This window comes from Colletotrichum karsti (assembly GCF_011947395.1).
Source record: "Colletotrichum karsti strain CkLH20 chromosome Unknown Scaffold57, whole genome shotgun sequence".
In the NCBI taxonomy this organism is placed as follows: Eukaryota; Fungi; Ascomycota; class Sordariomycetes; order Glomerellales; family Glomerellaceae; genus Colletotrichum; species Colletotrichum karsti.
In genome coordinates, this window is record NW_024065957.1 from 86,344 (window position 1) to 102,307 (window position 15,964).

The 15,964-nt window shown below is 50.6% G+C and overlaps 4 protein-coding genes across 4 annotated transcripts; 2 read left to right on the top strand and 2 right to left on the bottom strand.

The window, feature by feature from the left end:
- Positions 1-1,897: 1,897 nt before the first annotated feature.
- Positions 1,898-4,882, top strand: CkaCkLH20_12282 (uncharacterized protein; the record flags this gene model as incomplete). Its single annotated transcript, XM_038894995.1, has 1 exon — positions 1,898-4,882. One exon carries the CDS (start codon positions 1,898-1,900, stop codon positions 4,880-4,882), a length of 2,985 nt encoding a protein of 994 aa, XP_038739657.1.
- Positions 4,883-5,303: 421 nt separating this feature from the next.
- Positions 5,304-6,377, bottom strand: CkaCkLH20_12283 (secreted hydrolase; the record flags this gene model as incomplete). The annotated part of the gene is made up of 1 exon (XM_038894996.1): positions 5,304-6,377. The coding sequence occupies one exon, from the start codon at positions 6,375-6,377 to the stop codon at positions 5,304-5,306; it is 1,074 nt and encodes a 357-aa protein (XP_038739658.1).
- A 3,623-nt stretch (positions 6,378-10,000) lies between these two features.
- On the top strand, positions 10,001-11,465 carry CkaCkLH20_12284 (amino acid transporter; the record flags this gene model as incomplete). Its single annotated transcript, XM_038894997.1, has 2 exons — positions 10,001-10,179; positions 10,235-11,465. 2 exons carry the CDS (start codon positions 10,001-10,003, stop codon positions 11,463-11,465), a joined length of 1,410 nt encoding a protein of 469 aa, XP_038739659.1.
- A 1,088-nt stretch (positions 11,466-12,553) lies between these two features.
- On the bottom strand, positions 12,554-13,484 carry CkaCkLH20_12285 (uncharacterized protein; the record flags this gene model as incomplete). The annotated part of the gene is made up of 2 exons (XM_038894998.1): positions 12,554-13,032; positions 13,085-13,484. The coding sequence occupies 2 exons, from the start codon at positions 13,482-13,484 to the stop codon at positions 12,554-12,556; spliced, it is 879 nt and encodes a 292-aa protein (XP_038739660.1).
- Between the last annotated feature and the right edge of the window lie 2,480 nt (positions 13,485-15,964).

The following is a 15,964-nucleotide window of genomic DNA, read 5'->3' on the forward strand; positions in this document are numbered from 1 at the left end:
TGTCGAATAACGAGAACTCTGAACACTTCCATTCAAAATGAAATATCAGCCCAAGTATGCTTTTGTACTGTTTACTCGATGGAAATGTGTTCTACTAGTTCCTTCTTGATGGACTAGGTAAGGAGTCCACCACCGACGATGGCAAAGAAGCAGCCGGACGAGGACACCTTTCGATAACACCAACCTCCTCGACACCCTTTATCATTCGAGAATTTTGACAAATCCGCGACGCAATTTATCGAAAAGAGACTCTGGGAATCTTGTAAAACGATCGGGCGATGATGGTCTTTAGAACTCTCTCAGGTTAAGCGGTTGTAGGAGCCACAGAACGAACTGGATAGAAACGCAGCGTGTATGAGGCTGTATTGGGCCCAACCGTATAATGGTCTTTCTTAAACACTTTAATTGAAGTAGGCTAATTAATAACCAACCTAGACAACCTCTTCGATGAATGTCGATTCGAAGTCGATGATGCGCCTCAATACCTCGAACCACGACCGAACGACGAACGACCGAATCTGAATTCAAGTCAAGAGAGATCTGACCCAAACCCTCGTCGAGTTCCGATTCATTAAATCAAAGCACGCTTTTCACGACAATGCTGTGCTTTGCTTCGTCAACTATGTCGGGCGCCTACACGACCGAGCTGGCGATTCACCCACGTCCAGCATAAACGTCGATACTGCCACGACATCAACGCTTGAATAGAGCCCGCCGTCATCGGAAAGCTAATCTAAGCTTCAATGGAAGCCTGTGCTTTCCGCGGCCTGCGCGGGGCTTGCTTCGCTGTCACGTCTCCACGATCCACCAGACGCGCAAGGTAGATGCTGGCGGAACACCATGACAGCCCCGACAAGTGCCACGGCACATCGAGAACTCTACCGCTCTGCCTTGGCCGAAATGCCGATAGGGCTGCGATGACGCGATCACATGTTCATCGCGTGTTTCGTTGTCGTTGGTGCCCAAGGGGGATCCCGGACCGGCACGTCGAGCGATGGGAATAGTGTTTTGAAGGTGTGGTTGGCGACTGTCATGTCGGCTGAAGCACCTCCTTTCGTCTACAAGGGCCGGACGGGACGGGACGGGTGGTGTAAGACGTGTAGGCGTCAGACACGGGGCATGCCTCGCATGAGGATCGCGATTGGTGCTGGGCGTATGCGGGTTTGAGAAGATTGGGAATGGGTTGCAGCGAGCGCGTCTTGCCATCTGCACGGAATGTGATTTGGAGATCTGATAAGCTCTCTGCGAATGCTCGACTTGGCTGTAACATTGTCGAAGTCGACGGGTATTGCATAATCATTTGCCATGCGTACTATAGCATATGGGGACTTCCTGTTTAACGAAAGCATTTCGCAGCCAACAGGTGACCTAGTATCCCGCTCGGTCGGCTTGTATTGAAGATGCTGACTCGATATTCGAAGGAACTCCAAGCACCTATCAAGGGCATCATGTCTGCGAACGAGAGCACGCGTGAAAACCCAAAGAGGATGGTTCTCTAAAGCTCTTTGAGAGCTTTGTCGACGAGTGTTATCGTCAAGAACTCAAATCACATCGTAATTACCCAGTCGGTTGCGAAAAATAAGTTCCTAGTTTGGAATTCCAGTTCACTATGTCAATGAGTCTTCTGATGTACATTCTCTTGCAACTTTCAATTCAGACTCTATCACCAGTCTCCAATCAACATTGGACCCTCCACGATCTTTTTGCAGTCATTAATCAGCAATAAGCCCCAAGGACGACCTACCAGCCAGAATGTGCTTTTCTATGCACGCGACCGGAGCCTGCAGCACCCCCGCCGACAGAATTGTTGGCCGACTTGTGCAGGAAAAATTGACGACTACTTCTGAGGCGCAGCCGAATTCTATGTCGAGTATCCTCACCCGAAAAGCAACAGGACATGGAGGTCGCAGGTCTGGCAATCGGAGTCGTGGGGCTGGCCGGCATCATCGGCACCTTTCGCAGCGTGATCGACCTCTTCGACCTATTCGCAGCAACGAAGTCACTTCAGCGCGATGCTGCCCTGCTCATGACCAAACTTGACATCGAAAAGTTCCTTCTTCTACGATGGGCTGCAACGGTCAAGCTGGTTCATCAAGATTACGACGAACGCCTCGACAATCCCGAAAATCAAAAGCTGATTGCGCACGTTCTGGCGTGTATCCACCAACTCCTCACCGATGCGAGCGAGCTCAGTGCCAAGTACGGCGTTGAAGAGGTCACCACCAGCGAGCCATCTACGGACCTTTTGGCCTTGGACGAGGCTTCGAGTGTCAGCGAGACACAATCGAAGACCTTTTTCGAAGAGCTCAGCCAGTATCGGTCCCAACTTGCCGGTCGTAGAACAGGCCGTCAACAGCATGGTCTTCGAAAACGCGTTCGATGGGCTGTACATGACAAGGAGCTGTTCCAAGGTCTGATATCAGAATTGGCCTACTTTGTAGGCAAGCTTGGAGAGGTTTTATCAGCCGGGAGCAAAATCTCTGAAGCCAAAACACAGCTCAAACTGGACGAACTCACAGATGCACGAACGTTGCGACTAATCATGGACGCTTCGAAAGGGCATCACCATACTATTGCTGAGGAGGCAAGCATAGCATGGGACAAGCTCCGGAAAAAGACAATCATCAATGCGCTTTGGTTCAGAACATTGCTTGAGAGGAAACATGCCATCGAAGCAGAGCACGAGTTGACTTTGCGGTGGGTTTTGGAACCGTCCGAGTATCACAAAAGCCATCTCTGGGATGACTTATCCCGGTGGCTTCAAGAAGGGCATGACATCTACTGGGTATCGGGGAAGGCTGGCAGTGGAAAATCAACTTTGATGAGGTTTGTCGGGGAAACCCCTAAAACCTACAACCTTCTGAAGCAATGGCACGGACAAAAGCCATGTCATGTGGCGACCTACTACTTCTGGGGCTTGGGGGTAGTGGAGCAGAACACTCTGCATGGCCTGGGAAGGTCTCTTCTCTACCAACTCTTGTCGCAAAACCCAGACCTCATCCCGGATGTGTTGCCTGAGATGTGGATGGAACAGGAAGTTCTTGACAGTGGCATCGGTTCTTTAACACTGCCACCCTTGGCCGAAATGAGCAGGGCGCTTGACAACGTAGGCAGCCTTTTGCACGGCAAGGGAGAGAGGGCTTTTCTATTGATCGATGGTCTCGATGAGCTTGTGGGAACAAATTACATCGACGTTATTTCCTTCATACAGCGTCTGACAAAGAATGAGACCGTAAAAGCCCTCGTCTCAAGCCGACCAATTCCGGATTTCGTGGCTGCATTCAGCAATTGCCCAAACCTGCGGTTACAGGACCTCAACAGAGGAGACATCGGGAACTATGTCCAGGATGTTATTGCAGGGCATGAGTACATGAGAAAGCTGCTTGAACGTTCCCCAGATCAAGCCAAGGAGATCATCTCAGACTTAGTCGATAGGTCTTCTGGTGTCTTCCTTTGGGTAGTCCTGGCTTGTCGTGCTCTGCTATGGGGATTTTCCGACTTTGATCGGCCTCACGAGCTTCGTCAGAGAATCAGCGAGCTACCACCTGAACTCGAGGAGATGTTCAAGATGATGATGGAAAAGGTGGATCCTCGTCACCGCCAACAGGCAGCCAGGCTACTGCGAATCTGCTATACGAGCCACAGGGAAACCCCACGTCGAGAGATTTCGGAAGGACCTTGGACGAGTAGTGATGTATTCGCATTATCTCTGGCTCTCGTAAGTGATTACGACTTGGAGCCAGTCAGAGTTGCACCTCTCACTCTTGCCGAGAGGCGTGATTTATGCGAGAGCATGGAAGGGCGCCTACGAAGTCGAACTGCCGGTCTCTTAGAGCTCACGAAAAGAAGTCGTCATCAAGGTGTGGGCTGGGCGGGATCCGGTTGCTTCTGCGGCGGGACCAGAGTCGAAGACCAAGCCATCATACACGACCCCTGGATTGACGCGAGAGTCGACTTCATCCACCGCACTGTTTTCGAGTTCTTGTCACAAGAGCATGTCTGGAATCTGGATTGGCTGGTACTTCGCAACGAAAAGTTCAATCCGGCGACTGCACTCTCGCTAGGAGGCTTGCAGCTTTCTCTACAGAGTCTCAGCCTTGACAGAGAACGTCTCTACGATGGTGTGATATTGCTACTTCGTGACGCTATGGCATGGGGATCGCAAGCAGACAAAGAAATGCCACGCTGTCGAGACAACATATTCTGGAATATCCAACCTTTTCTTGACCTGCTTCATAACCGCAGCAGTGAAGGGGACGAAGAGGTTATCAAACCAGGATGTCTGTCAGACCTGATATTCAGTTATCAACACGAGCCACGGAACAGGTACTCACATGCTGCCCTTCAGTTCGCTATTCGTGGAGGATCAGTCAACTACATCAAGTCACACCCCGAAGCTTGGAAGTTGGCCAGTGCTCTGGCTAAGGAAGCCTCGCCGAAATGCGGGTGCCTGCCACTTCTCAGCTACGCCGGTGACATACAGCTAAACGCCGGAGGCTTCAGAAGCAACCATATTCTTCTTAACCACTCGCCGAAAATGGTAGGACTTCTGCTTTCTCTGGGCTGCGACCCCAATGGCGATCTCTATCCTACAGGTGACAGCAACGGGGACGGCGAAGGCGGCGGCGTTCTCGAAGCTCGAACGCCCTGGACGGCTTGGTTGTGGAGCGTGTATTTTCAACTAGGCTTGAGCCCGGGTATGCCAGACGTTTTAGAAAGACTGGAAGTCACGAAGCAGTTTCTTGAGGCTGGAGCATCTCGAGATGCACCTGACATAGATCAGCTGAAAAAGAACCTGGCTCATCTGGTTTATTCCGACGCATCAAAGGAGATCCGACATACGGCAGTGATCGTATTAGAGCGCGTCTTTGGCATCAAGTAAGGTTTCTCTCTGTGTGGCTTAGAAATGGAGATGTTACATGAGTTTGGATATTTAATGTTTCAACTCGGTATATCGGCTTGACAATGTTGGGGCGGGAAGATGAAAAAGGCTGAATCTATTCTTACCGTGTCACTAAGAAGCTTAAGGATGATAGAGAGAGGCTCCTATTGAATAGATGACAATTGCATTGGTGCCAGTACAGTTTGAAATGCAAGCGCACAAGTCCAAGATTGTAGCATCACGGTCATTACCCAAGCCTTTCTTTACGCCAACCAACCTCGGCTGTATTAGTAAATACTGGGACGAGATAGCTAAGAGTACAATCCTTACTGAAATCATGGCCGCAGCAACGGTCGTAGCCGTAGTTGTCTTTGTGGCTTGCTTACCAACGCTATCACCAGTAGCCTGAGGGGCTCTGAATCTACTCAAAGAACTTGAAGCTGAAGCCCGTATTGCTTGTATCTCCTGGCACGTTCTGTCGAGTGTAGGCCGTGTTGCTCCACCAAACGTAACTACCAGTGAACCAAGCCCGGTTGCCCCAGTTGTACTCAGTACCCTTCTCCACGCCGTGAAACACGAAAGGAATGTGGTTGGTGCCGCCTGGACTCTTGTTCACGTCGCCATCAGGGAGCGCAAATGTGTGATGTCCAGGTCCATCGATGTAAAGGGTCTCATCCCAGCCGTTCATCATCCTGTCCTGATGAGAGCCGAAAAGGCAGCCATTTGACTTGTACCAATCCCACACGTAAGTTGGGTCGCCACCCTTACGTAGTCGAAGGTCTGCTAGGCAGTATTTGTTGTTCCAGCTGCCATTTGCTGAGTAAACGATGTGCAGTTGGCCGTTAGGGTCAACGATGACTTCAGGTCCCTCGTTGATAAGGGGACTGTCGCCCTGCTCCCATGGCTCTCGGGGTTGAGAAATGATGTATCGTCCACCGGTGGGTTTTGTAGGACTTTCCATGCGGCAGATGTACAGGTTCTGTTCCGAGTTCTGGCTTTCGCTCGCCCAACCAGACCAGACAAACCAGCCTTGACCCTCGAAGACAAAGAAGGCACCATCAATAGCCCACTGGTCATCGGGCAAGGCGAGCTTTGACTCGGCCGAGTATGCACCAATAGGGGAGTCTGCGCTTATGACGTACATGCGATGCGCCGCACCTACGCCGTAAGAGAAGTAGATGAAAGTCCGGCCTTGGTCGGTGGTGATTTCTGGAGCCCAGACCTCACCTCTATTGGCGTTGTTAGACCAGACTAATTCTCGACGAACATCAGAGGCACCAAGACGCTCGATGGACGATGCTTCGCGGACCCAAATCCCCCCTTCCGCTGACTCGGCAGAGTAGTACGTGTTACCGACTTTCATAATGGTGGGATCGGCGCCGGTCCGGAGCCTGACGGCCAAGGCGCAGTCGGCAAGGAAGAAAAGAACAGCACTGATAGCCAACAGAAAGTTGGCCGACCGCCGTCGGATAAAGTTTGTTGATGCGACTGACATGTTGAGTTGCTTCTGATTGATATATGCTGGGTATACTTCACCTCTTGCCCTTCCACTAGCGGATCGCTCTCCTTTTATGAACTCTCTGAAAACCTTTCTGATAGTCCTTCCAACACCGAGCTCATCGCTAGGGACATTACCTGTCTGTTAGTTCGTGCAGATCTACATCCTGTCGTGACCTCAGTCTCAATATTTCCTGCTGGTCGACTGAGCTGGCACCTTGGCGTGGCAAAACCGTGATTCAGGCCCTGCTAGGTCAGGCGACCTGGTACTTCCCAAATCAGATAATTGGTCGTTTTGAAAACGACCCTGAATGCTGCGAAAAGTGTAAACATCGTGATTGGCAAGACCAAGACGAAAACTCCTAGCCAGTTGGCCCGGGATGGTGGGGGCTAAGCAGTGAGCGGCAGCTTACCCTCCAATTGAGATACACCCAATCCCGCGACGATGCTCCAAATCCCACATGCGTTATTCGGTCAGCAGGTGTACGAAATGATGTACGTTGCATTATTCACAGCCACTCCCGAGAATCCCTCCGACGCTCCTGACTAGTTCATGCTTGGGTTGAGACATACAGACGAATAGTTTTGATGCGGCTGGCTTTGTACTCACAACTGGAAGGAGTGATTGGGATGATGGCTGAGTCAAGTTGGGCAGTCAAATGGGACTAAACCTCTTGGTATTGCTTAGCAGCTTCCGTCTTTGAGGTTCGTGTGTTACGTTATATTTTAGCTGATCCTATGAGATTGACAGTCTTGATACGAGAATGGGCTGAACGTGTGACAGCATCCAGCATATGCCGAAGCAGGTTTCAATGCATGCAACGATAATTCAGAGTGGGTGAAAACAAATGACATCTTCAATGTCGTATACGTAGTCATCTACTGCTACCAAACCAGCTAAGTGAGTTGGGTGTCATCTGAGCTGTAGGAAGGTTCTTACCGTCTTGATCAGATGGGTGATGTAGCTGTAGGCTGGATGTATACATACTGTCGGAGTTTTCGGCCGGCGGTTCATCAGTCTAAATCCTGGGCTCTTTTCAGACTTTCCTCGGACCTTTGCCTCAAGGAGAAAAAGCAAAAAGGAAAAGAATCCTAGAAGAGTGAAGAGCGGTTCTTCCATCGTCGGAAGTAGTTGATGAGGCCGAAATAAACTTCACGCTCAGTTTCGAGGGGCGTCGTCGCTACTTCAGGCGGTGGTGATATTTTACTCGTTTTCAAAATACGTCGCATGAATTCAATTAGTAGCATATTCAACAACGAGATTTTGTGGCTTTCCACTGTGTATTATGTTGAGTTTGAATTCTATGGGTCTAACACGTGTCTGTGAGTCTTTCTAACCTACACTGGATGTGAAGACTTGTTACAACGCATGAAAGGTCTCGCAGCTTATGAAAGAACTAGAAGAAAACATGCTAAGACGTACAATTAGCTACCAAGTCTACTATTCATGCATTTGTAATATTCATGCATTTGCTCTCTATCATGGTATGTAGTAGACTGCCGAGGCGGACACCTCATGCCTCATAGAGGTTTACAGCAGGCGTTAACTACTACTACAACAAAAACAAATTCTTTCTTCCTTGCCTTCACTTCTGATGTTTTATTCGAATCAATATCTTAGGATAATATGTGTTGTTGATTGAGTGAAGCTCGCGCATACGTCGGCCTAAGCCAGAGACGAAGTAAATTCGCAGCCATCATGTTTCACGCAATCCGACATAGGTCTCATCCAAACGATTTCTAATACACTTTATAGGTTATCATCTGGTATGATCGAGAAATATTCAACTACTAGCAAGCAGGTGTTTCAATGATGCTTGACAAAGCACTTGCTGATTTGAGACCCAGAACGACACGAACTTTTGTTCACATTACTATGCATATCATTTCTTCCCAAATAATGTTACATAGACGATTAGGTGGCAAGACGACCTCCTCAACACGCCTCTCCGAGTCTTCGACTCCTAATCATTCCCACGAGACATCATTGTATCCCTGAAATGGCGATAATCTCGGATCTTCTCCCGAGACCATTTCTTGGGACTGGAACGCGAATTTAAAAAAGGGCTTCGACCTCGATCTTGCGCTCTGATTAGCCACCCAGTTTGAATCGAAACAAAGCCTTAATTGACGTCAACCAATCCTCCACCGCATCGGAGAGGTCAATCGAAGCTTCCAAGCCTCTCTGCGCTCGGTTCAGATCAAGAGCGATCCCAACTCCTTCGACCGTAACACACGCTCGAAACACGAGACGGGATCTTGTGTCAATTTGAAGGTGATCACCAATACAATTCCTAGTGTCGGTTGCTCTTTCGTGTTACGGCACGCTACTCCAGTCCAATTTCGCACCTTATGATACTCGAAAACGCATGAAGGTTTCGAGCAGAGAGAAGCGGAGGCGAAGCTCTACGATGGTTCATTCGAACAAACACGAACAAACAATCATATTGGTAGAGGCTGAGCTAGCACACGTAGTCTAGCATATTGGCGGTTGGCGCGCATAGAAGGCATCGCGATGGCTTTTGACCATACTAAAAGCGGAACGATCAAGTGCGGGGACTGTCTTCTACGCCCTATGGCCCCTCAGACTGGGAGCTGGACCTGACGCGTTGATATGGTCGAGAATACAGTTTCAGTAGCCGCCCGCGCTCTCAAAATGGTTGCTTGAGCGCATATCAAAGTCTCCTTTTGGTAGAGTGCAGTGCTCCCGAGTCTCAATCCTTCAAAACAGTGACGATCCCGCGTTTCGAAACGTGGGAATGGTTACATAAGTAAGATGGACGTTGGAATAAAGTATGCGAGAGCATGACTCGCCGCCTATCAACAGCTTCGAAACCACCTCGTGTTTTGTGCTGCAGCGATGTTTGCGACGTCCCCCTCTCAATGCTCGAGGATTAGCAATATTCGCTACCAAGATTACTCACGCCACGAAACAACGTGATGAATAAATAATTCAGTCGGCATTCTGCCCGTGACGTTGAATCTGGCCAATGTCACAACTCGAAGATCCCGGATAGGGGCCCAAGGGTCCAGAGCGGGCCCGGAGTGGATAGACAAACGTAACAACAACTACTGAATTTTCATCCGCCGTCTGATTTGAAGCGGAGGTGCCGGAAACAGTAACACCTTTCCATCGTCAATTGTGTCAGAAAAATCTGGCTCCGACGATGGAGTTGCCAGGTTCTTTGTTTGAAGTGGCGCGGACCAGCCCGGATGCGAGTGAGTCAATGGGGCAAGTGTGATGAGCTGGAGAACATGGGCGATGGGAATGTCCAGTCCTTTTAAATCGTTTCCTTCCCTTGAACATCTGCCGGCGAGAACCGTACCTACACCCTGATGAACGAAGAGTCCGGGGCCCCTCAAAGTTAATCGCTCGCTGCATGCACGAGGCTGATGCCAATCCCCACCACCACACGAACCTGCATATCGGCCTGAATCATCCGTTGGCCTCCTCTCTTCATGTTCGGACGCTCCACCGAGCACGACCCAGTTCCCCCGTTCCCCAACCTTTTTGTCCTTTGACACGAAGCTCTGAGGGGTTCACGATCTGAGGCAAATCGCAAGAAATCATCGGTCAATTCGAGTCAGATCTCGTTCATTAGGATCTCACCTCCAATCACCATGGGGAACGAAGCTGAAGCTATGAGGGCACCCGCCGACCCTGAGAGTCAGGCGAAAAGCGAAGCGCCCGCTGGTTCCAAGACGGTACAGGACCAGCCCCCATCATTCCCATCATCGACAAACATCGCTGTCGACGATGATGAAGCTGAGTTGATTAACTTCAAAACACTGAACTGGCTGTGAGTCATCCTTGAATCTCTCGTGATATCCAATCATGGGCTGACATCGTTGCAGTCAAGGAGGAATTGTTCTCGTGGCAGAGACGGTGTCTCTGGGAATCCTTTCCCTCCCATCGGTGCTCGCTACTGTCGGTCTTGTACCAGGCGTCATCCTCATTTGCACGATCAGTGCGCTGGCTACCTACTCTGGCCTCCTTCTCGCAGAGTTCAGGAAACAGTACCCGTTCGTCCAGAACTTCGGCGACGCGGTCGAGCTCATTGGAAAGCCAATTGGGATGGGCGGTGTCTTCCGGGAAGTTTTTGGGTGGGCTCAGACGATCCTCCAAATCTTCCTCATGGGCGGCCACATTCTCTTGTGGACTATTTGCATGAATACTCTCACGAACAGCACAGTGTGCACTGTTGCCTGGGCGGCAATTGGCATGATTGCCTTCTGGCTCTTCAATATCCCGAGGACGCTCAAGTACACAAGTTGGATGTCTGCAGCTTCTTGCATTTCCATCGTCGTCGCTGTCCTCATTACCGTCGTCGCAGTTGCCATTGAGAAGCCTATCGGTAGCGCAAGCATCGACATCTTCCGCAAACTCGGCTTCTCTCCCGCATTCTTGGCTGTCACCAACATTGCTGGAGCCTTCTCCAGCCATTCGATCTTCTTCACCGTCATCGCCGAATTCAAGAACCCTGACGACTGGCCGAAAGCTCTTGCTTTCTTGCAAATCACGGACACCACTCTCTATATCATCTCGGCTGTCATCATCTACGTTTACACCGGGCCCGACGTTCCCTCTCCGGCCCTGTCCGCTGCAGGAAGTGCTACGATCCGCAAGGCGATTTGGGGCGTAGCGATTCCCACAATTGCTATTGCTGCCGTCATCTATGCGCATGTTGCTTCGCAATATGTATTCACCCGTATTTTTGGCAACACCAAGCATGCTGTCAGGAGGACTAAGCTATCAACTGTTGCCTGGCTTGTCATTACCTTGGCTATATGGGGAATTGGCATGGTCATTTCCGAGTCTATTCCGGTTTTCAACAATCTCCTGGGCCTTGTGTCTGCTGCTTTTGCCAGCTGGTTTTCATTTGGATTGCCGGGTATTTTCTGGCTATGGATGCACTACGGCAACTGGTTTTCAGACTGGAAGCAGAAGACTCGCTTTGCTTTTACGTCGCTTCTGCTGGTTGTAGGCGTCGTCATGTGTGTGCTTGGTTTGTGGGTCTCGATTGAGTCTATCGCCAGCGCATCAGGCTCAAAACCATGGACTTGCGCCAGTAATGCGGCGGAGTAAAACCTGTATTTAATTTGGGGAGATTTGACGATCGTCCCGTGTCTTAAAATTATGTTTCTCGTTTCTGAAAATGCGTTCCAACGGCCGAACTTGGCTTTTCTAGCCATGCATGCATGCATCAGAGAGTCGATTGCTGACAGACAGTGGTGAAACAGAAACACTGGTGGGCAGACAATGAGATCCAAAGAGGTTCGGCTGGACCCGTAGCGGAAAGCCTCAATATTGCCCGCAATAATACGTCCTATGACGGTAAGAACTCCTACTGATGTTCCTTCCTGTCTCGTGGGATATTGATTTCACGAATCAACCAAGCCACTGGGGTGCCTCTGTGAGAAACGTCTGATCCCTGACGAACGTGAATTTGATGTAAACGGCCGTACCGTTTTCCGTTTTGCATGGCAACGTAAAAGATCATTTCGTGATGATAAACTTGGAAACTGACTTGGAAGTTTTCATCCGCATGTCGTATTGAATGTCTCAGCTGATACATAGGGCAGCTTCCGTAGTTGGACGCCCAAACAGATATCTGTTATGACCCTTCATCAAGCTAAAGCGACGTAAGCGGAATTATTCCAAGACACATTTGTGTGAAATAGACATGTCTTGAATGTCCGATTTCAACTTCGGGTCTCAATTCAGGGTCCAATAACATTGCTTTTCGCAGCTCACATCATAGTTGCTTATTCTCTGTCACCTTGGTCCCACAATTGATCAGCCTCCATGTCAAAATGTAGAGATAGAATGGCTAGTCATATGTTGTGGAACTGGCGAGAATCTGTTATCAGAAAGGACTGCTGATTCCAACGCCGGAGCGCATAGAACGAAAGATATGTGGAAGTAAGACATTCAATGTTCTGCTACGGTATCTACATGTGGAGATTACGTATTAAGCGCATGAAACTCATTTACCCGTGCAAAGAAATAGTACAAAGTAAATAGTGAAAACATTATGTTCGTTACATCGTCGATGCCCAAGCATGTGCAAGCAGTCTCATCCAATCCCAAGAAAGTTTGTACAAATCATATGTGCGGATACCGTTCTTACCAATTATGTCTCGGCCCAGCCAAAACTGTGAGATAGAGCATGTTCAAAGAAGGAGAACAGCAAGGGCAGCAGCCACACCAGCGCCTGAGAAGGTCATCATGGCAGCGCCACCAGTAGAAACGGAGACGGGCTTCATGGAAGTAGAGTCCTCGGTAGAGCTCTCCTTGCCCTTGTTGCCGTCCTTGTCGTTGTTGCCCTTGCCGTTGTTGGGCTTGCCGTTGTTAGGCTTGCCGTTGTTAGGCTTGCCGTTGTTAGGCTTGCCGTTGTTGCCCTCCCTGCCACTGCTGGTGCCGTTGCGGTGGGCAGAGCCAGTGGGAGCGGCGGCACCAGGGACAGCGGCCTCAGTAGGGGTGAAGCCGCCAGCGGGGCCGGAGCCGGGAGTGCAGGCCTTGCCCGAGCACGACTGAAGAGACTCCTGCATCTGAGTAAAGACCTGGCCGAAGTGAGAGATCTCGTCGCCGCCCTTGCCACCCTGGGGGAACTTGGTGGAGATGGTGGTCATCAGAGTGTTAACGTTGCCGGCTATTGTCTTTGTTAGCAGTTGAATACGTCCCGTTAAGTCAGGATTTCTTACAGATTTGAGACACCCAGTTCAAGGTGCTCTCGCAGATGCAATTCTGGGCGTAGAGGGAAAGCTTGCCAGTGATGTCGTCGAGGAGCTTGTCACCAGCGGCGTTGAGCTTGTCAGAAAGGGGCTGGAAGGCGATGGCCTCGTCCATGGACAGGGGCTGCATGGCAGCAGCGTTGTCGGTGGCAGTGCGGATGATGGTGAGCATCTTGTCGGAAGCCTGGACGAGCTCCTGGCCCTGACCGCCGCTGTAAGCGACGCAAGTCTGGTCCAAGCTCTGGATACCAGCCAGGACAGTCTCCATGATGGTGTTAACATTGCTGAGTTGGCGGAGAGAAAGCTCGGCGGCGTTGGGCGCGGCGAAAGCACCGGCAGCGAAGAGGGCAATGGGGGCGAAAGACTTCATTTTGATTATGGTTAAGGGTGAGGGAATTTGGAAGTGAAAATTTGATCGAAAAGTTGATTGAAGACTTGATTAAAAACTTGAGTGAATGTTGTGTGAAGAAGGTAAAGAGATGAAGATGAGACTGCTTGATGCTGGATGCTGAATGATGCTGTTCAAAAGTTCTGATATCGGCGGTTCAAACCCAACGTTATATATCCCAAATTTCTCATGCCTTCCTCATTTTGATGTCTTGATCGCTAGGACTGCTCTTCAGCCTCCCGAGCAACATACCCCGGATAATCCTGGTTGGCAGTCAGCCATCACACGTGTGCGGACTACGCAAAAGATGCGATAAGGCGGAGACTAACACATCTCAAACACCGCCGACGCCCTGTGCTACCTTTTCCAGTTCTTTTTTTCCCCGTTGCTCCCAATGCTCGGACGAGAGCACAATCTGAACACCTTCAATTCCAGGGCACGGCAAATAGTCAACGGCGCGCATTGTGACACCGCCCCGGCCTGCGCTAGCTAAGCCGTTGCTTTTTCGACAGACCTAGCGCGAACCAGGCGCAATGGAACAGGAACGCGCAAATCCTTCTCTATGAGAGTCAGCCGCTGAGGAAAAAAAAGGGACTCCTCTAGACGCTAATCATGCAGGTTTAATGAGCTCACCCAGTCTTCCTTGTTCAAGAGGCTGCGATGTCTGTTGGTCGAGGGCCCTGCGGCCAAGGCGTCCCAAAGCGCCTGCAGCCCAACCTCTCCCGCCCTGGCAGCTGTCTTTGCGGATGATCAGCTTTTGCTCAGATGGTTTTCAGCTGGTGCAAAGACCGGATCGCCCACCTTGTTCAGCATGACACTGGCCGGACAATGATCCAGTCTCTTGGCGTTTTCCCGGTTCTAGACCTAGAACTACGCGGAAGTTTCCCTCGCTCAGACGGCTCACTCGGCTGTCGGAGTTGGGTGAACATTTCAAACGCACTTGATCAGCCCAGCCAGGGTCAGGGTCGACAGCTTATCGGGCCATTCTGGAAGCATTCGTTGCAAATGAGCAGTGCACAATATTGTGCTGTTACTAATGATTAGTGCAGTAGCGCATCGACCGCCCGGCCGCTCCCGCTATCCGGCTCCCCTCCACGTCCCCTTCGGACAAACGGCCTTCCGTTATGGAGAAGCAGTAAGTGCTGTCCGGCCGGAGGACGCGAGTCCCTCAAATCCCCTTCACTCGAATAGGAAGGGATCTATCGTTATCGGGCATTTGGAGAAGTCAAGGGCCAAATTTCCCTTTCTCCGAAGTGCCCCGTCTAGCGATCCATTGATTCCACAAGGGAGCTGCGGTGTTCGGCGTACTAGATCCGAACTAGCCACACATGATTTCAACGTCTTTTCCATTATGAAACCAGATCCGCGAGGCTTTCATCACACCAGCCACGATTCGTAGACCCAAATAACCATCTGGATTCTGCATTACGCAGCCGTCCTAAGGTCTGGGGTTGCGCAGCTGCGCTGCGGCTGGATTACGCCTCGCCCATCGGACGACGAGAAATCCCCAACGGAGCTTTTGGTGACAAAATGCGGCATTGCACCCTCAATTGGACCTCTATGCATGCGGCCTGCAACTACCTGCGCAGCTTACACGTACTTGATGTGCGAATTGACCCGGCAGCATGGCCCTAGTTGCTCGATCCTTCCCGAATCCCTCTCACACCAGCCACTAGGATATGAAGCAACTTTCGGGCCGACACAATTCTAGATTTTATTCGAATCGGGTGACGTACACCTTCTTCTATCTGTGTCTTCTAGAAAGTCGCTTTATAGTGCAGACCAAAGATGCCGCTGACTTTGAAGTTGGCGTCTCAAAGATATTTTTGTCTTATCAGTGCTCATGGACCGTTACCATAAGAAAAGAAAATGAGAACGTAAGATGCCACATTTCCTGTGATCTGGGCTTTCGAGTCATCAAAATGTTCCCCAAGCAATTACGCGTCCAAGCTAATTGCTGTTAACAGAGTCCGCAATATATGAGCATGCGCAAGAGTAGTCCCAAGAACTTCAGCCAAGTATCGCAAGCCATGGAACAGATCTGCAGGATCGGGGCGTTCCCAGATGTGCCGGACTCACCAAATCCGATCATCCCGGCCATCCGCTCCGCCGCCGATGCCGCAATGTGGGCCTTCGGCATTTTCGTCGACTCAGTGTGGGGCCACTCCGGCGCCGACGTGTCGGGGAAAACGGAGGTCGCTCGCCTGCCCAATCGTCGGTACGACATCTACGAACAAGCAGTCCAAATTGCAGATATCATATGTCAGCTAAGCCAGGCGACACAAAACCAAACAAGAACCTTGTCACCGGTGTCCCCGTCGGCATCTCCGCGTGCACTCAACATCCTCATTGAAAACTCAAGCCCAGCATCAGTGAGAGCCCGCTTCACACTCTCAATCGTCAAGCTGTCCGCAAATATCGGCAGATTTCTCGACTGCGACTCGGTCAATGCAGGGGGTCGG